General features: G+C 32.6%; 1 protein-coding gene across 2 annotated transcripts in view; it reads left to right on the top strand.

Annotated features, from left to right (window-relative positions):
* Positions 1 to 21,354: 21,354 nt before the first annotated feature.
* The window catches only part of LOC129911744 (ecdysone-induced protein 74EF), a 42,637-nt gene continuing 38,351 nt past the window's right edge, over positions 21,355 to 25,640 (top strand). For both annotated transcript variants that reach the window (XM_055989650.1, XM_055989649.1), the window contains exon 1: positions 21,355 to 24,280. In XM_055989650.1, the coding sequence (XP_055845625.1) occupies positions 23,275 to 24,280 (1,006 nt within the window). In that variant the 5' untranslated portion in view covers positions 21,355 to 23,274. The remainder of the gene's footprint in view (positions 24,281 to 25,640) is intronic.

Here is a 25,640-nt window from a genome sequence, read left to right as displayed (position 1 = left end):
CTTTTTGACCGCCGCACCACGTCCGCACCATTATCAGTAATTTCTATTGCACCGCATCACCGCTGCACCACGTCCGCACAATTTTTAATATTTCCAAACTTCCGAACCACGACTGCACCACGTCCGCACCATTTCATTTTGAATAAGAAATTCGGTGCATCACCGCCGCACCACTTCTGCACCACGATCAAAAATTATATTCTCGTACTTATACAAATGTTTAAGTCGTCTTCAAAGTTATTTTGACTTAAGCAACAAATTGCCAGTTCGTACAAACATGACTTGGTGGTCGAGTGCTTAAGGCATTGGACTTCCAATTGAAAGCGCTCCGGTTCGAATTTTTATTTTTAAATAATCCAAAATTATGTATCATGGTGCCAAGAATTTTTTATACAAAAGGAAATTGTGTAGACGTGGTGCGGCGGTGGTGCGCTTAAATTTTCTGCGCTTATTTTCCTTGAATGTGCTTATTTAAAAAAAACATTTAATTTAAGCTGAAATGTTTTTTATTTTTATGTGAAAACAATTAAATAATAAAAAAAAAATCTATAGGCCACTAGGAATCGATCCTGCAACTCTTGATACACTAGGTGAGTCTTTACCATAAGGCTATCTCACTGTTGAAAATCATTTTGATAAACTGCAATTAAACTGAAGTCTAATAAAAATTTAATAATTTGCTTAAGTTGATTTCTACATTAATTTTAAATGATTTATATATACATATAAGAAAATCTTCAATGAAGTACATATGTACAGTACATTGCACATAGAATTAAAAAAGAATCTTTTTATTTTTATTCGGTTTTCTAAAGATGAAAATTCGCATTTTTAAAACGAAGTTCACTTTAAAAATAACAGAATTAAGGCGGATTCCACTTATTTTAAGCGGAAATCGTATTGTTTTTAAGAAGATAGGATTTGAAGTGAGTATCATCTTATTACAAGGTGTCTTATTTTTCTCCATGTTTCCTTCACGAGACGCTTTATATTTATATTACCCCTCAGAATAACGGTAAATTCTAGCAGTCTAAGAATGTTTCAAGCTTGGGTACTTCCCTCTTTTGAACGAAAGGCGAATAATTCTCCAGCTTATTCCAGTCCAAATGCACATTCTTTTTGAAGTCCATCATCGTTTTCAAGTGTTCCAAAACCAATCAAGTCAACAAAGAAGTATCAGTAATCAAGATATATATGTATATGTAATTTTGCCATTCCACTTCTTGCTTCTTGCACTTATTGCTACATAACAAAGTCTTGATAAACTTGATATGAGCTTGCTGGTACCAAATCGTAACTAATGCTCAGGTCAAAATTAACAGAACTGAAGCTTAGAACCCACAAAAATAAATGAGCTGATATAGGATTAATAAGGGTCTGCAAATGCCTATGTCTAAAAAACTTGTAGGTATATTATGTTTTTCAATAAATTTGTATTGGAAATTAGCAGTCTCATGCTCTCATTTCTCCACATACCTTAAAAACTTTATAATAAGGGAAAATCAAAAATCGTTTGTCTTCGTCCGCAAATAAAAATGTATATCTTCATCAAATTTAATTAAAACCAGATGAACATTGTAGACTACATGCTCCCACAAACAAACAGAAAAAATAAAACAGGTCCACAATCAAAATTCCCCATCACAAGAAATACTTGAACATTTTAAAAATAATCATAAATCAAATAAATAAATTCATATATAAAAAAAAACGTCACCTGACAATTTCTTTTTCTCCTTTCAGGTGAGTTTATAATTACTTAATTGTGGGTAACTCAGCAACCCCCGCCGCAGGCCGGCTATGTTAAAAATGTATGGACTTTTCAAACTATCGTAAGTAATGAACAAAAATAAAAAAGTGAAAAATAATGTAGATTAATTCCACCAGTTTCATTTTCTATATTACCTACTCTTGGAATTGATTTATAAAAAAAAAAATAAAAGAAAAAAATTGTAAAATGTGCACTTTCCCTCTTAGTTTCGCTTTCCTTGACTTCTTGGCGTGTTTTCTCTGCAATTGCGCGCGAAAAAACTAATAACATTTTGCGCTTCACTGCAACACTCTGTTGTTAGATAAAAAATTGCAAAAAAAAAATACCTTGTTGAGGAAAAATTTATTCCATTTCCATCGATCAGGCAATTTACTATCACTCTCAGTAAATAGCATCCAGTATAAGATGATGGGTATTTTCCAACACCATCTCGGGGCAAACAACAAAACTATATCTATTAGATATATGATGATGCTCTGATAGAGGGGATTAAGTAAGTCTGGGTTACTCAAGTGCGGTTTTTTTTATTTAGGAGCAGCAACTACTCCTTTTCTAACGCTGTACGTATAAACTGGCTAATATGTGTGTGATGCCTGTCTGATGGCATGAGATAATTCCCATGATGGAAAGTTGAATTAATTAATGAAAAGCGAAACCAAAACCTGAGTTGGAGCTGGCTGCTGCTAAATTTGTTGTTGTTATGGCTGTGATAGAGGTGTGCGTGTTTTTGTGCAATTGCAAAACGCACCGTATTGAGATCAATCCTGTCATCATCGGGTTTTTTTTTTTTCTTTGTTGTTGATCTTCCATTCCTCTTTCCAAGCTACCATAACCATCTTCAACATTTTTGTTTGTTCACGTTCCAAAGGAAAAATTGAAGGGAGGGGCTGAGGGGAGGGAATAGAGGAGGTAGAAGATGATCGAAGACGTGATGTATTCAGCTGTAAACATTGCAATGATCACATGGAATGATGACATGCAATTGCTGCTCCACCAGCCATTCCACTCCACAAACCAACTGAACTGCATCTTGGCTTTTTCTTTTTTTTTTTAGTCTTCTCGTAATTTCTTGGCTTTTTATATATTTTCTTTCGTGTCGATCGACATGGTGGCATCCAAAGTTATTTAGAGTCTGTGATATTAAGTTGCATTTTGATGTGATTAGAAAGATGGCGAATACGTTGGGCGCCATTTTCAAGGTTAGCTGACAGGCACAAGGTTTATGTGATAAAATAATCTGTCAGGAGTAGATCGATACAGTTTAATAGTATTTATTGATAGACACTGAATTGCCGATGAAAATATTCAGCACACTCTGCATTTCCGACTTCACAACAATTTTTAATTTTCTGTTAAAAAAATCTTTTTTTTTGTTGAGTTGCATTAAGCTCTGATTTGTAGCGTTCCTGACAAAATAGTAGGTAATCTTGGCTGCCACTTTTAAGTTTTGCTGGAGCACACAAGGTTTATGTCATGCAAGATGTCAACATTTTACCACCATTTCAGCATCTTTATTGCATTTCCTAAACCAAGGTCTTGATCACCTTTTTTTTCTACACGGGGAAAAACTAATGCCAGGGAGAACTTTACCTTTGATATATTTAATCATAACATAGTTAAATTAACCATAAATTAGTTAAATATACCAGAAATAAATTTAAAAATACAAGCAATATTGTTATATCAGCATTATTTTCTGTCTTAAAGTTCAGATAGAAGAAAAATCGTAATGAATCTAAAATTTAGTGACTTTTTGATTTGATGATTTATATTTCAAAAAGTAACATATCTAACGGATTTCTAATTTCAACTTTATATCTCCGACTATACGAAAAGGAGACCATTTATATGTTAGTAAATTTTCAGACCCCCATTATTGGCAAGATGCGGTGAAGTGCAGAATCTGAGGAAGGATTATTTGATGCTCCCCGAACTCAAATATAATGCAGAAACAGCAGCAGCAGCAACATACACCAATAAACAAAAACACACAAAAAAAAACAGGTTACAAAGAAAGTAGAAGCGAAAGCAGAAGCAAAAAAATGTTATACACGCGATCAGTGCCCATGAAAAACTTCTTTGATATTATTGTGTGCAGCAAGAGCAAAAATATTAAGAGGATCATGGCGGCTCGGTTATAATATTATGTAGGTGCATTTATAGATACAAAAAAAAGAAGAAAAAAATGTATATCTCTCTCTACCAATGTATGCGTACACGGAATTTGCGGATTAAAAAAAATAATAATAATAAAAAAAAGAACTGGCTGCATGGCCTTAAACACATGCAACATGTTCAATATTAAAACCAAAGATGGGTACCCGTTTGATATGTGTGGTGGCCATGTTCATGAAAAACGCTTTCATTTTTATACGGAACAATAGAGTTTTCCATTTCGTTTGTGTTATTGGGAATTTTCTTTGCAAAAAATAAACAATGGAAGTATGTAAATTTGTTTTTAAACAGAATTATGAAAATATTACAATGTAAGTTGGGGTTAAATTGGGTAGATATGTGTTAAAAATTCGTGGGAGTATCGTGACTTATGTGAAATCTTGACCTTGGAAGGAAATTTATTACTACACAAATTACAATTATTCTTAGAATAAAAAAAAAATTTTAAAGAGTAGTAATAGTAGTGAGCAGCATACAAAAAAAGCAGCTATTAATAGCTACCATTTAATAACTCTTTAAATAGCAGTTAACGTCGCAAATTATTCCTTGAATTTCTTCCTGATTTGAAATATTATCAGGTTTTTGATAACCAAATGCAACCAAATGTCACTTGTGGTTTTTCCCGTTCTGTTCATTTGGTCGCTTCATTGCATAAGAACAAAATTTTACTTTTGCATTTTTGAAGACCAATCGCAACTGTTCTCTGCTCAGTGGAAGATCAGATTGATTAAAAGCAGCTAACGTAATAGCAGCCTCAGCCCTACTTAAATCCACATTTTGAGGAGAAGCTTTTTAATTCCTCTTAAATTAGTTTCTTCCTTAGGTTTCAGTCTGCCGAAGAAACCACAATTTTCATGTTCTGAAAATCAAGGAAAAACTTTTTATTTTTTTAATTTTTACTTCGCTTTTACAGACAATACAGAAAGAAGTGAAGAGGCAGGCAAACATTTATAAAACAAGTAAATTTTATGTTTCTAATATTAGCAACCTAGTTTTACAGTCAACAAAGTGATACTTTGTTGATCAATATTGAAAACTTGACTGACATTTTCTTTAAAAGTAAAAATTCGATTTGCCTTACCATGCCCCAACTTAAATAATTGTATATGAAACTGGTTCTAGTGATTCTCAGTTGTGATTCCTTATACGCCTTCATAAAAAATAATCAGCAGTTACTGAATTTTTGATTCAACAGCTAGTTTTGATGACTACAGACAAAAATATTTCCAAAACATTGGTTTCAAAGACTTCAGGATAATTTTATGAGTTTCGTTAAAAAATCTTTTGTCAAAAATTATTGATTGATAATGATACGTATCGCACATCAATAGCAAGAATGAAAAGTTAGTATTTCAATATTTCAAGAATCACGTTAAAATTTAAACTGTTTTCTATAATGAAGAAACAGTCATGAAATTTTTGATTTTTGAAACTCTTTTCGTAAAACAGAGTTTAAAGAAAAATCTACTTCAACATAGCTTTAATACTGGTACAGTAACAAAATTTGATAATGTGATTTCCAAAAATACAGGAGCATTCCAGTGTTTTTTTTTTACGTTTTTAAGGCTATTTTTGGCAAAAATGATGTGTTACGTATTTGAAGCTTAATCTCTTTGGGCCTAACGCTTTTCAAGATATTGCTTTTCAAATATCGTCAATTTGGTCGGAATCGAATAATTTTTTCAATTCTCTTCTCAGTACCTACAAGTAGGCCAGTAAGTGATGATTAATTCCTTCTTAACCTGAATTCATTCCGATTTTTGAACTAATTTTGTTCAAGTTATACATCAATTTGAAAATATTAGATCTACTTTAATCCCATCGACTATGAATATTTAATTTTGAGTAATGAGTTTTATAAGATTGCCTAGAGCCGAGATTGAAATTTTATTTTTAGGACCAATACTAACGGTACTTGCCATAATGATCAAAATGAAAAATTTTGTTTTTTTAAGAAACGACTCTAACGATTTTGATTAAAAAAATATGTGTAAAGTGGCATATAAAGTCTTACTTTTGATAAATTTAGCAAAACTCGATTTTAACAAAAATATTAATGTTTCATTTTTCGAAGTTTACTTGAAATTTTGTTTAAATAAGGGCCAATTTTTCAATAGTCAGATAAACCTCAGATAGAGCTTATTCCTAGGAATAAAAGTTTTTTTTTTATATGACATTTATTCTTCTGATAGTCTAACTGACGATTGAAAAATCAGGGCTAAGTGAAAAAATAATTTCTTCATTTTTCATTTCATTTGTTTTCAAAAATTTTTACCAAAAACTGCTCCAACAATTTTCAAAATCCAAAATCCAAAATTTCTTTATTATACAACAAATAAAATGGCATAATTCATTTAAAAAGGTGTTTTCCTAATTTTTAAGCCAACTTTTAATGCTCTTTTTCATTTCTTATGAAATTAATGTTAAAATTTGATTTAATTTCTTCTATGAAGTTTATAAATAGCTTTAACATTCTAGGCAACATTGTCCATAAGAGCAAGTATGTGCGAACCAGTCTTGCATTTTATTTCAAAGGCTTGGAAATCAAAATTGGAATCTTCATCTTTCGGTAAAAAGGAAAAATTGTGAAAGCTCTGTAACTTTTCGAAACATTTTACATGATTTTCATTTACTCTACCAAAATAAAAAATGAAAATATTTCACTAGGCAAAGTTTCATCAAAATCTTATGAAAAACTCAGAAGTTTTTGGTGAATGGATATCTCACACTAACTCTGTCACATAAAACTGTCACCACCTCGGTACTATATAAAACCCTAACAAAAACTCTGAATTAATTTCATTGTCATTTATGGGAAATATTGTATTGAATTGGTTTCTAATGTAATACATTTTTTTTTTCTTATATAAATATTTATTATATTATTTACAAAATCACAAATAAAACTTTCGATTTTATTTCAACTTGCTTGCGCGTTTTGCAAAATATAAAAAAAAAATAGAAAATACTTAAAAATCAAGAAAAACACGCAGATCAGGAAAACAGGTGGAAAATAAACAAGAAAACCAACATAATTTCCAATGAAAGTGAATCCATCCATTCAAAAAAAAAAAAAAGAAAAAAGAAAAAAACCCCTCTCATGGAAAAGAAAATTGAAAATAATAAAAAAAATGAAGAAAAAAAAACACAACCCATTCTTCATATTTTCCACAATTTAATGTTACATTAAGATTATAAATTATACAAATGGGAAAAGTGAAGTGGAACTTGGCGGATGGCATCAGCGCACAGTGCAAAAATAAAAAAAAAAAAAAAAAGAAAATGCAACGACCTCATTTTCACCCAGACAAGGCAACATCATTAGTGGACGCAGTCTTTCGAGTTTGCTAGTGCTATTACCAACAGTAGTGCTCAAGCTCTATCTATATAGTTAAACTTGCACTTTTTTTTAGAAAAAAAAAGTTTTGAAGAAAATGCACCACAATTAACGTATTGCTTAGAGTAGTGACTGGTGGCTGGGAAAGGAAATATCCTTTAACCTGATATCTAGTTGGAGATTTTGTCTTTTTTCACTCGATTTGTATAGCAGAGAGTGTTTTTTTTTTTGTTATTTTGAATGAAAAGAAATTGTGGACGAATTGTTTTTAAGGTACTGGTGGTGATTTGAAAATAGGTAAGGAAGTCAGTTCCAGAACTGTGCATTGTGCAGGCGTAAAATTATGTTGTTGGTTTAATTCCTTGAAGATTAGCATAATTATATTATGATGACACCAATCAAGGGGCACGGTAGTGCCCAGCCAAGTTCTCTAGCAACTTTGGCACTACACCCTTATTTACAGGAAACAACTCAGGCCATTTTCGGCCCCCCTCTAACTTCTACACCAAAGATGCTAGAAATTTCAAACTCACTACATTTGTTGAGCTGGTCGAAACCAAACACCTCACAAAATTTCAGCCTCCTACGATGAGTAGTTACTGAGATATAGGGCTTCAAAAATCGCAAAAACCGTAACTGACTCACTGATTCACTGACTCACTGACAGATCATCAAAATTATGGAGTACTTCCCGATGTCGTAGAAACTTGAAATTTTACACGGTGATAGGACTTGTGGTGTATACAAAGGAAAAAATCGAAAATTTGAGATTTTCAATTCAGGGGGCGTGGCATCCGCCCATTTCCGCTGAATTTTCACCAAATATTATAGAGCACTTCTGATAGTCGTAGAATCTTGAAACTTGGTAGAAGGGTAGAGCTGGTAGTTTATACAAAGGAAAAAATTTAAAATTTGAGAATTTCAGCCAGGGGGCGTGGCAACCGCCCATTTCCGCTGAATAAATTATTATAGAGCACTTCTGATTGTCGTAGAATCTTGAAATTTGGTAGAATAGTAGAGCTGGTAGTTTATACAAAGGAAAAAATTTAAAATTTGAGAATTTCAGCCAGGGGGCGTGGCATCCGCCCATTTCCGCTGAATTTTCACCAAATATTATAGAGCACTTCTGATAGTCGTAGAATCTTGAAACTTGGTAAAATGGTAGAGCTGGTAGTTTTTACAAAGGAAAAAATTTAAAATTTGAGAATTTCAGCCAGGGGGCGTGGCAACCGCCCATTTCCGCTGAATTTTCATAAATTATTATAGAGCACTTCTGATTGTCGTAGAATCTTGAAATTTGGTAGAATAGTAGAGCTGGTAGTTTATACAAAGGAATAAATTTAAAATTTGAGAATTTCAGCCAGGGGGCGTGGCAACCGCCCATTTCCGCTGAATTTTCATAAATTATTATAGAGCACTTCTGATTGTCGTAGAATCTTGAAATTTGGTAGAATGGTAGAGCTGGTAGTTGATACAAAGGAAAAAATTTTAAATTTGAGAATTTCAGCCAGGGGGCGTGGCAACCGGCATTCCCGCTGAATTTTCATCAAATATTATAGAGCACTTCTGATTGTCGTAGAATCTTGAAATTTGGTAGAATGTTGGAGCTGGTAGTTTACACAAAGGAAAAAATTTAAAGTTTGAGAATTTCAGGCAGGGGGCGTGGCAACCACCCATTTTCACTGAATTTTCATCAAATATAGAGATTTTATATTCTACAGCCATACCTTGCAAAAAGTAGTGAAATCACAACAAAAACATTTCTGTTAAAAAAAGAGCCAAGTTCTCCTATGTGGAAATTATGCTGGCACAAAAAGTACTGAGATGTAAAAGTGTACCAAGTTCTAAAGTTTGGGTTCAAATTCGTATCAATAAAATTTTGATTGTTTACTTGGCAATTTTTGAAATAACTTTAAAAATCGATAATTAAGAAAAATTGTCAAGAGAACAATCAAAATTTTATTGATACGAATTTGAACCCAAACTTTAGAACTTGGTACACTTTTACATCTCAGTACTTTTTGTGCCAGCATAATTTCCACATAGGAGAACTTGGCTCTTTTTTTAACAGTAATGTTTTTGTTGTGATATTATTCAGTAAAATAGACATATCAATACAATACCAAGCACATACACAGTTGGTTTTAATTTTTTTAACTTAGAAGCCAATAAATTTATCAATCATCATCTAAAGTGTATATCTTAAAAGGCCGCTTTAGCTGGTCTAAAATTACCATTGAAATTTTAACCAGTTAGCACCTAAGCTAAGTAGATTTCTCTAACTTCAATTTCGGTACAATTTTTTCCATTCTGCAACAATGCAACCGAATTTGCAACAATGTTTGCATGTGGTTAACACATTCTTGGCGTAACAGTTTGAAAATAAGCAAATAAACTCTGGTTCTCATGAAGAATATTAGGTACACTAAAATGGCTGGATTTTTTTGTTAGCGGTTTTGAAGGATTTGAATGCAAAGGCGACAATAACTTTATGATTTATGGAGTTATGCCACTGTAGAGCGATCATGTTTAAGGGAAAAAGCTGCTTAAGTCCAGTGAAGTGATTACAGGCAGAAAAATAATGGACTTACCGAGATGTTTTTTTTCGGTGGGTTAAAAAAAAGTGTTAAAAAAATAACGAAGTCTTGGTTAAAAACTACGTAGTTCTCGTTGCTAAAATCAATGTATTCGCCTCGGTTAAGTTAAATTGTTTAAAATTACCATTTTAGAAGGTTATTTTAACCGATCAACTTGTTTATATTGATCAAGAAACTCTGTTAAAATTTGAGATTTTAGTAAAATGCAACATGCAAACGTTTTTCGTCACGAGTCATATGTAAATCCTTCCATTGGTCGTTGATAAAGCTTTTTCGCCGCCGCACTATAATTTTATAGGAAAAAGTTGCTTTAAATTTATACCAAATGAAAGAAAATAAAGAGCTAATTTAATCAAAACCCGAAAACTGCAATTTTGCGACTAAACCCCTTTTTGCCCGGTGGCAAAGAAATTACCACTTTTTATAAAACTTAAAGAAGCCGTCCTTTACTCCAAAACGTGTTTTCATGGGACCAAACCAAAATTGAAGAGTGGTCGTGAAGAAAGTTTAACATCGGTTCGGTACATCTTCGATATTATGGTGGGAAATTCTGTTTTATCAGCTTATTGGATCAGAATTAGTTCTAATGTCCGATAACCGATAACCTAATGTGCGTGGAATTTCGGAATTCCTTAAGGAAGTTGGTACTCCCACGATGTAAATTCTGGGTAAGCCCAGAATTTAACTGTATCGAGCATTTATAATGTGAGCTTAAGCTTACAGTTAGAGCTCGAAATCCAACTGCATAAGGAATAAATTACTTTACAGCGACCCTGACAGACTAATGAAAACGAGTCCACCAGCCAAACCCCTGTCTAACGACTTCTTTTTTGAAAGAATAACAGAAAACTCTTTCGTCAACACCAGAGCTTCAATCTTTAAAAAGTTCGTCTACCTTATTTCATTATTTTGATAACAAAATCGATGCTAATTTTTTTTTAACTTGCCTTTTTTGCTAGCCTACCCTTAGTTCTAAAATTATAACGGAATTATTTTTTTGTTCACCTGAAATTTCACAAAAAATAATTTGTTTGTTTTCAGTGTAAAAATTGTTTATTTTGCACTGTGGTTGGTTTCTTTATTCCACGTTAGTTTAAAACCGTGGTTTTATTTTGGTCATCCTACGCTTATTTTAAAAATTATAGAAGCATTAGTTTTTATTCACCTCACAAAAAAATAGTACGCATACACCACAGTGACCTTTTTAAAATCTATAATTTAAATTTGAAAATTTGAAAAAAGTTTGTGCTGTAATTATTTTTGAACTAAGAGTTTGTTTGAATTAGCATGGTTAATTGAGAAAAAGTGTAAAAAGGACAATTTTAACACTAAAAAAACAAATTTGATTTTTAAGAGGTTGGTAATTGGAAAAAAGTTCTATTCGTGTACTGGAAAAAAAATCACTTCAAACACCATTTTATATATATTGTTACTTTTGAAAAATGTTTGGATAGATTTTAACAAGCGTATACATATGTAGCTTTTCTAGGTGCTTATATTGCAAACCAAAAAAATCAATGATTTTTACACTTGGAAAATTGTTTGTATGTTGTGGTTTTTAAGGTGAAATGAAACAAACCAAAAAGCTTCTAAACAGCAATGTTATATGGACTACATTCAATCAAGTTAGAATTCTAAGTCAAATAAATAACATTTGAAACGCAATGCCCACACCAATTGATTTACTTTTTCTAAATTATAAATTAAAAAAAGGTCACTGTGGTGTATACGTACTATTTTTTTTTTTTTTTTTTTTTTTTGTGAGGAGAATAAAAACTAATATTTCTATAATTTTTAAACAAAGCGTAGGATGGCGAAAATAAAAGTTGGGCTAACCTTAGGCAAACAAACCACGGTTTCAAACTAACGATAGTTTTACAGGAAAAACAAATCACAAATTTTTCTGTTTCTGATATGAAAAAAGTTTTTTTGTTGTATCTTTTGAAAAAGTAGTATAATAAAAAAAAAATTGGGCTAAAGTTGGGCAAACGAACCACAGCACAGTGGTACCGGTTTCTAAGAAGGGCGGCCATAGGGGATTATGGTTAGGATAGCAACAAAATATACTTGAATATGTGTGAGAATATATTTTTTTAGCAATAAAAAATGAATTAATTTAAAAACAATTGTTTTATAAAGAAATCTTGTATATATTTAATAACAAAATGTAAAAAGAAGCCTTGAATCTACATACAAACAAATGATAAGTTATTTTTTAAAATTATTTATTTGGTTTTTTTTTTCAATTTCAGTCATAATTTTTATGTTACATTTCAGATTTAACGCTTGCTTAATATCATATATTTTTATAAAAATATGTGCAAAAACTTAAGGAAAACATAAAAACTTAAAAAAAAAAAAATGTTTTTGAAAAAGTTTTAAATATGAGAAATATGGGTAAAATTGAAACAATGAGTGTGAAAGAGTCAGTCGTTGCCCGTCGCACTTATTCGCAGACAGATTCAATTGTTTAAGAAACTACACGTGCTAGAGAAAATTTATGTATATGAATCATGTATTTATATTGATGACAACATAGTTAAAAGTTTCGGTAAAGTGAGAAGAAAAACAAAAGTATGGAATTTGAACCTGTCCTTTTCTAGTCTGTTTTTTATTGAAAATTTTAAATAAAATAGAATTATAAACTCTTTAAATAAAGTACATACCTTCAACTTTAAGTTCCATAACAAAAAAAAAAACTTTAAAAATAATTTTAACCGAAAAATACACTTAAAAGTTTAAGTTGGTTCGGGACCAAAAATAAAGCATTGAAATCAGACTTTTTTCGACAACTTTTCATGGTCGATATGAAAAGTTCCGTTATTTTCTCAAAATGTCTGTTATGCTATCTTAAAGAATAGGCTTTTTATAACAAATATAACGAAAAATGACGTCATTATATTGACATCGATATTTCGGCCTATTTCCTACTACGGAACCACTGTGCACAGTGGAAAATCAACAATTCTTACACTGAATAAAAAAAAAAAATTTGTGATTTTTGGGGTAAAAAAAAATAATTCCATTATAATTTTATAACTAAGGGTGGGCTAACGAATACAATTTTGGGCTATTCGGGGCTAACCTTGGGCAATCGAACCAGGCAGGTTAAAGAAAAAAAAAACTAGCATTTGGGTGTGCCAACTTCACATAGCCGCTCAAGCGGCTAAAAGATATCTTACGCTCAATGAGTAGCGATAAATATGACGACTATAAGTTAAGTAAAGAAGCAGACTTTTTATTTTTACTATGTATGACTCATTGGCCAGACTTATACATAGCTCAAAAAAAAAAACAAAGAAAAAAGTACCTACCCAATAACTTCTTCCTTAATTAAGCTTATTTAAAAGTTAAGTCCAATAATAAATGAATTTCGGAAGAAAATTATTTATGGATAACTTTCTTGATTTCTGAAGAATGTAGCAAACTCTATATATTACCCATTGTACAATATAAATGAAAACCAGTTCCATTTACTAGGTATTTCGGTCATAATTTTAAATCAATAAAACGCCAACCTAACGAGGGCAGCATCACGTTTCCTGAGGCATTTCAATTTCCTGACAATCCTACAGCGCGCAACCTACATACACAAACCTTCTTGTATATCAACATTTTTTCGCCGAAAATTATTATGCAATTCCTCATCTGGTATAACATCGTCTTGAATCTGAATCCTCAGATTCACCATATGGAGAGACAAAAAAAAAAAAGAAGATCAAATAAGAAACAAAAACAAAAAAAATTCCATAGGTACACGGTTTTCATTTCCTCGATGACACAATTAACCTGTTATTGAGAACCCAAAGTAAACACCGTAGTTTATCGCTCGCACTTCAACAATCCAAGTAAGAGCTCGCTGATTATATACACCTTGCGTGATCGTTCGCAGTTGCACAATATTACCCTACAGGGCTGGCAATGTAGTGTCTTTAGTTTTGAACACACACAAAATACTTATATACGCGTTTCTTATGATTCGTTTTGTCAAAAGCCAAAATAAAACCTATAACACACACAATAACAAGTGTGGTTTGGAATTCGGAGGTTTCCACCAACTTTTTCAAGTACCCACAACGCAAAAGTAAACATTATTATCATCATCTTTAGCAATAATACTCTTTTATTTCCTCTTTAAATTTGTTGTTTTTTATTTTTATTTTTTTTTTTTTTTTTTACACTGAATAAGTTATTTTTATGAAATTTTTTAAGTGAAGAATGTGTAACACTATTACAATCTTTATCTTATCAACACCATCTTTTTTTTTAAATATTTGGTTGATATCAAGTAGAATGATCGCAATGGACATTAAAATGTGGCTCAATAATCAGCACAAAGTTGCTTCAAAATACAGTTTACAGTTGGCCTAGAAAAAACTGAAAAACTTTTCATGTTTACTTAATCCAAATTCGGTTCCTCTTTTATCACAAAACGCACTCGGATTGGGGACGTATCGTCTTGATAAGGTGTTTCGAATGTCTTGCATAATGATAATAATAAGCGAGACGGAGCAAAAAAAAAAGAAAAAACAAAACAACAAATTGGTGTAAGAATTAAGAAATAATGCACTGCAAGAAAACTTTTAAGAGTTGAGGTTTCCCTATAATTTTTAGTAGAATAAATACAGTTATAATAATTAACTTAGAAATAATGTCAAATGTTATTGGATCAATTTTACGACAGAATAAGTGCAACATAAGTATCCGATATTAAACTTAAAAGGCACTTCCAATGCAAAAAAAATGAGCACTACCTTACCATTAATAAACTAAAGAGTTGACTTACAGTCAATATTAAGGGCCGGTAAGGCAGTTGACATTTGTACAAAGAAATTGGTACCTACATATTTTACTATCAGTTTCAATGTCAACACTAAAATTCATGGATGGTAGCATATTTTCATAAAAAAAAAATTTTAAACAGTTTTGAGTGGTTTCCTAGAGGACAAATTGATATTTTTTTAATACCACAGCTTACCGTAGGTACCGTAACGGAAAGAGAACAGTTTCTTTTTTCAAAAACGGCTCTAACGAGTTCGTGTGTAATATACACACAACTAGTGAATTAATAAAATATTTTTTTCTACCTTATTAACGGCACCTGCCATGGAACGGTTTTATTATTCATGAATTCCTTGCAAACGATCGTTATATTTAACAAATTACAAATTAAAAAAAACAAGAACAAACAACAATTTTCGATTTTTAGAAAATATTTTTTATTTTTTTTTTTTGAAAATCAATTTTTTTCTAAAAGGTTGCCTGAATATTTTCGAAATTTCGTTTAATGTGTTGAATAATATTTTCTTAAAAATGGCACACCTACCAACTTCTTTTTGAAAAATGTTGGAAAGTTTGTATTCATAAAAAATTAATAAACGGCTCTATACGATTTTCAATTTTGTTTTTTTTTTTTTTTTAATTCCTTTTTTTGCAAAAAAATCAAATAGTATACTAAGGTTTCTACAGATATCATTTAAAACGGTGTTTAACGAATTATAGAAACAGATTTTATTTTTATTTTTACACTACTTACATATGAAATTCGTTAAAAATATAATATTATGTATTTGTTTTTGAATTTTGTTCAGTTAAAAGCATCAAAAATATTTCTGGTGCCAATTTTGTAGGGTAGTGTTTTCTTTCCATCTAAAAAGTTTTGATGCAAAAGCAGTGATGCGTTAATGAACTGAGCCTACGTACCTTTTGATAAGATAAGTTAAATGTACAACGAATTACATTACCGACACTAACGACGTAATAAGGGTTTCCTTATTTTTACATCGATCAATGAGTTGGTAGAATAGAGCTTTAACTGTTAGATTTAATTTGAAAATGTTATCTTAATTCCCAAATGCACTACTCTTTGGAACCAAAATCAAACCTGATTTAAAGAGCTGATTCTTTGCAGATAAGGTAGTGCTAAAAAGCAGTGTTACCAATGTGTTCTTTCAATAAAACTGCAAGTCGTCCAGTGTTGTATCAAAAATGTTCACGTGAATTCCATTTTGTGTCAAAAAACCCTTTACAACTTTTTGAATTTGATATCAGCAGGTATGAGCAAATTGAAATAGATACATATTTATTCACTATTCAGCTACGACAACGTGAATAATAGTTAAGAGTATTTTCTTGTGTTTAGTTCCCTTCGATCTTAAAAAATGAGTTGATTAGATGTTAAAGAAGTGCAAACTTACTGATGTGAAGCTGAATTTTAAAGATCCAAATACACAATTGAATAGTTGTTCCCTTCGGCTATAAAAAAATGAGTTTATTAGATGGTAAGGTAGTGCAAACCTCCTTTGGAGTTGCATTTTAAAGGTCTTAATACACAATTAAATAAGAGGCAATTGAATAGCGCCAATATCTTTCAGCAGGCAGCTCTTGGTCATACTCTGTATAGGTAGGTTTGTCACCTTGCGTTCTAGAAATTTCAATATTTTACTTGTCTTACAAAGTAATTGTCACGTCTCACGCTGTGTTAAAAGCCCTGTACAAGTGGAAATGCTTGCAGAAAACATTCTTCTTGAAGGAGAGCATAAAGGAACATCGACTAACTTCAATTTCTTGTTATTTCCAGGAACATGGTTGATGACCTTAACAATAGCACGGAAATAGTAAAATTGACAGATGACACAAACAGAAAAAAAAAACGAATTATTTCCGTAACGACTAATAAAACAATAACCAAACCATTGACATCTTTACTTCTATATAAAAGTTCTGTTTCAAGCTCTTTCAACAATTATTCATTTCTTTCCGTGTACTAATGATCGGGATTTCTTGTGTGTAAAATTACAAAATCGAATTCGATTAGTTAAACTTCCGATTTTTTTTGAACGACCGATCTAGGTAAACATAAAATAATAACAGTTGCATCATGACGTCGTCAGTTTATACACTCTATAATACAATTGGCTTGTTTGGTTTATTGTATTGTTTTCTTTTAACAAAGGGGAGCTAATAAAATATAATATCGACACAGCTAATGACTTCGATAGTTCAAGTGGGTCTCAATTGATCTCAATTATTTAAGCCCCCGTCATATAGTCGTCGTTATATTTATTATTATAGGTTTCTGGTGGAACGTGCCAGAAACATAAACAATCCGGCTGCTTCACGACTCAGCAAGCCGCCCGCCACCACTGTCAACTTAAAAAACAAAAATATATAGTAGGTAGTGTAGGTATATTCGGGCTTAAAGTGAGTCATTGACATTGGTTCACATTGCAGTGTGCAGCGCGCATGGTCATTGCAGCAACAGCAAAATATAAGAACATATCTAAAAATTGTTTATTTGTATGTATGTTTGTATATTATTTCGAATGAATGCGAATTCATTTCCCGTTTTCGGTAGAAAAATTGACCGCCAAAAACTCATATTGCATTTTCTTTTCTCCAAAACAATAACAAAAAACTTATAGTAGATTTAGAGTAATTTAACTCATATTATTTAAACATGTGGTTGGTCATTCATGAAATTAGACCTTAAAATTTTATGTTTCATGCCATTGAAGAAGAAGTTATTGCTTTTTTATTCAAATTTGAATATTTAAGAGTTTAGGAATGCAGAAAAATTAAATTATATTAGGGATTACCTAACCGCAAATGTGCGGTTGATTTTTTTTTAGAGATTGCTTAGAATTTGTATATTTTTGTTATTGCCAGACCTATTATACTACGTATATCTACTGACACATATTTTATCAAAATTATGGCGGAAATGACTTTAAAATAACAATCATTCTTGGTTTAGATAAAGATTTTGTTTTAATTTAAAAATTCTTTTAACATTTTGAAACTATTTTTAGAACTGAAGATTATAGCATCCCATTTAAAAACGAATTAATATTTTTGCTACAAATTCACATTTATTTGGCAATATCAGTCTACAAAAATTTTGACTCTGAGGCCTGGTCCATCGATATTTCAACAACACTCTAGTCACAAATACATGTACTTCAATTTTAACCCTCTGTAGGCACACCTCTTTTTTGCGAATTTGGTTTATACTTTTTCATGTCGCTTGAACTTTTTTCGGTCTCAGTATATTATAGAGAATCATATATGAAATTGATGTAGAATTTTCCGAAGAATTCGAATATTGTATTCACAATTCCAAAAAATTGTATTTTCACTCTTATAAAGACACTTTTTTATGACCACTTTTTATTTTTGTCCTGCCATATTCGCACCCGTGTGCCGACAGAGGGTTAAAGTTCAAGTGACCCCTGACCTCCAAAGCGTTTCGCCCAGGTACTACAGTGGGCTCATCAGTTATATCTGTAGTACCCTTACCACTTTATTTTGGTCGATGTTTACCGACACTTAAATTAAGGCGTCTTAGTAAAAGTACGACAGATCTAACTGATAAGCCTACGGCCGTACCTGGGCGAAACGCTTTGGAGTTGAGGTCACTTGAAATTTAAAATTGAATTATATTTAATCGCTCCACTTAAAATAAAAATAATTTTTTTTTGTTTTTATTATTTTTATTTATTATTTATTCTCTACCATCAAATTGGGATGTAAGAGCTTCCACCCGTATACGCTTTAAAATGGTTTTTTGACATCCAGAAAGCATTTGACGGTAACTTGATAGCTGTTAAAAGCTGAAGTGATGTCTTGATGAAACTTCGTGAGTGATTGAAATGTAAAGTTTTTTTTTTTTTGGAAAGCGGAACTTCATGTCTGGGATAATGTTGTTATACCGTTGCAAGGCTTCTTGAGCTCCTTGAGAGCCAGCTTTCCCCAAGAGCATATTAAGATTGTTGGGAAGAGAGATTGGCCAGAACCTTTCTTAGAAACCACAACGATTCCATGCAGTTTTCCATTTCTGCGGAAGCAGCTATTGTTGATGCAATTGTTGAGGATGATGGCTATGAAGACCATAACTATTTGTGGGAACCTTTACGATGAAGTTGGGAATGCCATCCGGTTCAGTTGATTTGTTGGGCTTGGATATAGGTTAATTATTTCGGCAATCTCTACTTAGTAGGTAGGTGCTCAGATTTGGACTACAAACTAGATCATTTGTAGGAATGGTGCCGCTGAATGTTGCTTTATCTTCTTCTAAAAACGCTAAACCTGCAGAAAGGTTGGGAGTAAAGTGACCTTCGAAGTGAGCTGCAAATGCTTCAGCTTTTTCTGGTGATGTTGTTGTTTCTCAAGTGCTGGTTTTAATGACTTCCAGCGTTGGGACCAGCAACTCGGTTGATATTCTTAGAGGTATCAGGTGCAGGCTTTTTTAACTGCAGCAACTTTTAAACATTTGAAGTTGCTGAAGTCTAATTTGATATTGATGAGTTTTAATGTTTGCAAGAAAAAAGTACAGTGTTGATGACGCTTCTGGATGAGATGGTTTCGGTTGGGAAACTATGGAACTAGCGAAAGTGAGAACTGCCTCTTCTTCCTACTTTCTTAATTGGATAAAATAAAAAATAAGGTAGCTAAGGCCCCGGGATTATCTCCCCCTCACTACGTTGGTGATAATTTGGTGAAACGGCAATCGGGTTTTTTTGTATCACTGGTGTGTTGATGGGTAGTTCTGTTTTCACTGGCATAGTTTAAGCTGGGGTCCTTGTTTTCTATTCGTGATGCTGAAACTGTTTTTTGTTTGTTCCGGCTGAATTTTCGTTGGTGTTGTTGCCGTTGCTTGAACTCCTCACCTTTTTAGGGCTATTGCTATAACTGATTGCTGGGCGGGATAGCGCATAATAGTTAGACATCGGAGAGCATTAATTATCTAGCTTTTTATAAAATATTTTTGATAACTCTATTACCTAATTGAGCTGTTAAGAAACTCTGCCATTAGTGAAAATTGTAGTTATCAACTATTTGTAACAAGTAGCTTAAAAAATGTCCAAATTTACCATATTTATCTACATATTTCCTGAAATTTCTGATACCTACCTACAAAAAAATCAACCAGTCCCCATGCATAAAATTGTTGGCTCAATTAACCAGCCCAGCATCTATTATATCCAATATAAAACCAGCCATACAGACATTATACCTACAATAAATCTTTAACCCATTCATCAACATGGTAAGGTAAGTTACATTGGTACACCACCTCAATAGGCAGAGAGGTATCACAAAAACCATGAGAATGTTGCCCTACTTGCACGAGTCCATTTAAAAACATCCACAAAAATGTTGCAAACAAAAAAAAACAACACAAAAGTATCTTGAATCCATCCATCTAGGTAGGGTATACAACACTGGGATAGGAGATATCTTTTCTCCAACAACGAAAAACAAACAACACAACAAAACAACAGCCTAATACTAAAAAGGTATCCGTATATATATTTTTATTTATTTATATCAAAGTAGCCTACAGATTTTATTTGTATTTGTTCCTCACAAACACAACCATAAAAGCCGACATTGTTTTTATATGAATTTTGCAAAAAAAAAAAAAAACAAAAATGAAAATTGCGAATTGAAAATGAGAGTTTACACAAAAGAGGCAAGGGAAGGCAATGATGATGATGATGGTTTGATTTTGATTTCTTCTTCTCCATTTGGTCGTCTGTTTTAGTGATCTTCATCCCCTCCTTCTTTTCACTCACTCTTTGCCCACCCAAATTCAACTCTAAACAGCCCCTTAACTTTACAGAGCGTGGTGAGTAATAGAATTACAGAATGAAGGAAGAGGAAAAACTTCGACTATAATGTGGAAGGTCATTTTTCAACCCTCCTTAAGGGTTTTGCCTTGTGATAGGCGCTCTCACAAAAAAAAAAAGGCACAGGGCGGAGAGTAGTATAAAGAATACATAAAGGGAACCGAAACAACGCAAAACAGGTATCGAAACAAAAATGTTGCACTTTTTTGTATCTCGTTTATAGTCGCTGTACTCGCTCTCAATATCGACACTCTTTTGCACAGGCGCTTGTTGCTGCAATTGTGTGATTCGGTTTTTTTGTTTTACTTTTTGCATTTGCAACTGTGTATATGAGGCTTAAAAGAATCGCATGGTAAAGGAGGCATCTGAAGAGTATATGGAGTGCAAAAATAAAAGCAAAAAAAAAAAAAACAAGAATGAAAAAATCTAAAAAGCATAGGAAAACTGAAAACAGTCGAAAAATAGCAACAACTACTCTTTGGGGGAGACACAGACGTCGACGACGACGATGACGGTAGACAGTGTAGACAGGCCCCATACTCACCAAAAGGAAAAAAAAAAATACTGTTTAGACTATACAGCTTCTACGAATGGCTGTTTCATCATTCCGACTCGAATGCGGTACGGGTCAAGACGCGTTACGTTTTCTAATATCTATATATTGAGTCGAGTTATAATTTTTTTATTTAATTTTATTTAAAATTAAATTAAAATAAATAAAATTTAATATTAATAAATAAAGAAAATATAAAAAAAACTGCTGTTTTTTTTTTTTTTTGTAAATGGTTAAGTTTAGTGCAAACAAAAAAGTGTTCAAAAAAAATAACTTTTATTATTTTTTTCTCAAAAAGTGCAAATAAAATTCTACCTCAAATCGGAAACTGCAATTAACATTACATACACATTTACCTTAATAATTTCTTAATAAATTATAATAAATAAGCAACAGGAAGAGATGAGAACAGAAAACAAAGAATCAAACAATTTGTAATAAAAAAAAAAGTTGTCTGGCCGTTGCAATTCATATACAAAAAAAAAATCAAGCTTTTTCTACCCTTTTTCTCACCATACCGCCATCTAAAAACCACCCACCCTTGTGTAGGAAAAAAAAAATACCTAGTTGACTCTTCCCGTTCTTGGGTAAAATGAAAACCATTAACTGTCTGTTTTCTTTTTGATTTGAATGAAATTGAAATTGAGAGCCTTAGCGCAAATGAGTAGTGAGTGTGTGCTCTATCAACATTGTTTATAAGTGTGGTGAATGTAATAATGTTTCTACGCTTCTTTTTGTTGATAAAATTCTCCTCTTCTATGTAATTGAAACGGAAAGTGAAAAATTCTAATACCCCCATATGCGTATGTTAGACGCATAAAATTCGACAGTTACACTGATACCAATTGGATTATATTCAACATTCAATAAAACACCAGAGATACTCACCACACCCCGATGTATTTCAACCAACTGCAACTTGTTGTTTAGACGGAGGAATATAAAATTTATTCTTCTCTCGTACTGTGCGCATTGTTATACAAAAAACCAATACAAATACAATTTTTGAATCATACATAACATAAAGTGGTGAGAATATTGTAGAAAGAAAGAACTGACAGAGAGTGAGAGAGCAATACATACTAAAGAAGCCGGCCTCTTTGAAGGTATAGTGAGTTAGTGATTCAACATTCAACCCCTACACACAAATACAATCAAATATTCTTATGCTTGTGTGTGAGTGTATATTGTGGTGGTGAAGTGAGTGCTATGTTACCTCTTCGTTGCTGCTACTAGCAAATTGCTGCGATACGTATTGCATCGTAGTTCGTAGAGATACCTACAGACGACTGTCTTCGGTTTAGCTCAATCGTTCGTTTGCCATTCGTACGTTCGCTCTGTCATTTGCCGCACCGTCCGTCATCATCAACATCATTGCCGCTTTGTTTTTTTTTTTTTTATTGTATGTCTCCTCGTCTCGTCGTCATCATCGTCGTCGTTTTTCGTAGAGTTTTAGACATATACACAATCAAAAAAACATAAAAAAAAAATTTAAGCGATTTTTTTGTGTTTGTTGAATTTTTTTTTGACAGTAGCAAGTTTTCAACACAAGATTCTGATTTTTAGTGTCGCTGATACTGTGATAGATACATGACGTTTCATAAAAATTAAATATTATTATTGTATGCCTAGCGCGTATCTGACAGTGATCGTATAAAATAATATCCGCCGGACGTTTATAATAAAATATCACAGTTTCCTCTTTGAAGAAAAACAGAAAAAAATATTTTAACTTGGCTTAAATGACAGCTATTATCTTATATTTATTTTTTATCAAATGACAGAAAAGGTGCAAACTTCCGGTTAAGTGCAAAGTTTTTGTTTAAATAATTTATATCACAAGATAAAAATTTTTTAAAAATTGTACAAAACAAAAAAAATAAGTTATTACCTCAAAACAAATTATTCAAAAAAAAAAATCTGTTACAAAAAAACCTCAACTCAGGTTCTGTTTTACAAATTATTAACAAAAAAAACCTTAAAAATAAAATATTTATATATTTTATATTGTTAAATATAAAACTTAATTAAAAAAAATGCATAAGTTTTAAAAAAACACAAAAAAAAATATATTTAAACTTAATGTACAAATTGTGTCGCTTTAAAATGTTACTTGTGTAAATGTAACAGATTACTGAAGAACTGTTTAAAAAAATAACCACAGACTATATTTCTCGGATATCGAACAGTAACTCAAAAAAAAAGTTACAATGATTATGTTACAACATTTAACAGCCGCGAATCCGCACACCTTTGTTGGTGGCGGAGGTGGTGGTGATGTTACAACAACAATGACTGCCTCAACAACAGCAATCTCATCAACATCGAAAAGCCTTGGCGGCTCAATATCATCATCATCATTGTCATCATCACCATCACCACCAACAATCATCCATCATCGACGTTCAGAGTCGATGAGCCCAATGAGTTCACCTCAACGGCAATGTCATAGTAATATTCCTGCCTCACCATCGTCAGAACACTCAAGTTCGTCACCTCAGCCAATGACAATTGTCGAAGATGATGATCCACCATCAGTGGCTGCTGATCAAAGTGAAAAACATACAACCTGCATTAAGAGTAATTGCAGTGATCGTATTGAGAAACCAACAATTCAGCAGAGGGCTGATGTGATTGTTGAGCGTCGCAGATCGGCGAGTCCGGCTGAGCCTAATATTTTGCAAAGGCATCAGGAATTCGTAATGCTCTATAACCACCTGCGACAGTGTAAAACCCCACCAACGGTGACAACGTCAACGACAATATCGCCATCACCATCGCCGGAATCCAGACTATCGACAGCGGGATCACCGGCAACGATCATCAAGGGAAACTATCAGTTTCAACAGACTCGCCGTAGTGTCATAACGACCAGTGGCGATGAGGAGGATGATCAACGTGCCAAAAACTTCCGTTCCAGTCGTCATCCGTCCTTTACCGATGACTCGGACGATTTTGATCGTAAGGATGAGGCGAATTGTCTCACAATGGGTCAAGTTAGCATAGAAGATCACGATGAGGAGGAGGAAGATGAGGAAGATCGTCCGCTAGACTTGTCTCTTAGTACTGCTCTAAGTCGGAGAAGAGCCCGCACCTATTCCGGAGGTACTGAAGACTCCGATGATTCTGGGGCAGGAGCTGGCGATGGTGAGCATAGTGCTTTGAAGAGCGACGAGGGAAGAGCTGCTTACAAAAAGAATCTTATGAAGCGATATTGTGAGTACAAATTTAGCCTTTACCCTATAATTGTTTATTTTTTATTATTCCTTGTGAGAAAACAAGGCCTCTGTCAAAAAGAAAAAAAAACCTAACCTAACCTAGTTTCCACGATGGTACCTATAACAAAAAATTAGAAAATATCCCGTAGAGATCAATCAATCGATTGGAACTCTCTCACATCATTAAAAAGTCACTGACTGACATAATTTTCCACAGTTTAAATTTTCCCTTTCCCCTTCGCCAATAATTTTCCATCAAGCATCCAAGCCAAATCCTCACCTTACCTCGCCTTTTCATGACTTTTTTTTTTCTTTACAAAGGACAAACATATTTGTGCAGGGTAATCAGCGTTCATTTTCTCGATATTACACAAAGATACTCATGTTGCGGTATGTAGAACATACCGGAAGGGCAAATAGCTAACATACATTTTTTTCAGAACACAAAAAAAAATAAAATAAAAAACTGAACTAAAACCAAACGGGGTAGCTAGGCCAGCAGCAGCATATCAAATGAGAGGGTGAAAAACTAGGTCAGAAGAGAATTTTTCCAAAGGGATGAAATTGACTGCAAAAAAAATGAAATATACTAAAAAAATATTTTAAAAAAAAACTGGAAAACACATGCACCACTCTGCATAAACATATAATCAAAAAAAAATAATAAAAAGAAAAACTGTAAAGAAAATGAGAAAAGGCACAAGCGACTGAACAACTAATTGACGTGAGAGATTTTCCTCCAAAGGGAAGTTGATGGTTTGTGTATTTGTTAAGATGAAAAAAACAAGTTGAGGAAAAATCTAGGCTATGAGGGCAAAAGTCACCCGGCAATTGAAAGCCAACAAATGACATAAATATACGCTTAAGAAGAGTGATAATGAATTTCAAATTAATTTAATATACCTACCAAAAAAAAAAAAGGTTTTTTTTTGTAGTAGTTAGTAGTTGGTGAATATAGGTAGGACTTTATTCAGCAACGAGCTGAATTGCTTTGAACTTTTAATTAGTGAGCTTTGAAGTAAATATTTTGTTTGTCAATTGTATAGTGTTGAAAGTTACAGTTGGATTATGGTTGGGATGTTGAAGGATACCTATGATTTTTTCGACAAACTGTATGTGTATAGTGAAGTATACTACTTCCATTTAGTTTCGAGAATAAGAGCTGACACACTTTGATCATTAATTTCCACTTCCATGTCTCGTTAGCTGTTTTTTTTTAAGAGTTTATCATTATTTTACTGAAATGGCGCCCAACGTGAGGACTTTGTCTGGGAAACACGAATATATGTATGAAGTTACCAGCAAATAAAATATGGGTATTCTTTAATATGAGAATCTTTCAATCAATAACATTAAAT

The sequence above is a fragment of the Episyrphus balteatus genome, chromosome 2, assembly GCF_945859705.1.
Source record: "Episyrphus balteatus chromosome 2, idEpiBalt1.1, whole genome shotgun sequence".
In the NCBI taxonomy this organism is placed as follows: domain Eukaryota; kingdom Metazoa; phylum Arthropoda; class Insecta; order Diptera; family Syrphidae; genus Episyrphus; species Episyrphus balteatus.
Note: the sequence above shows the minus strand (reverse complement) of the source record. Positions and strands in the feature narration are given on the sequence as shown.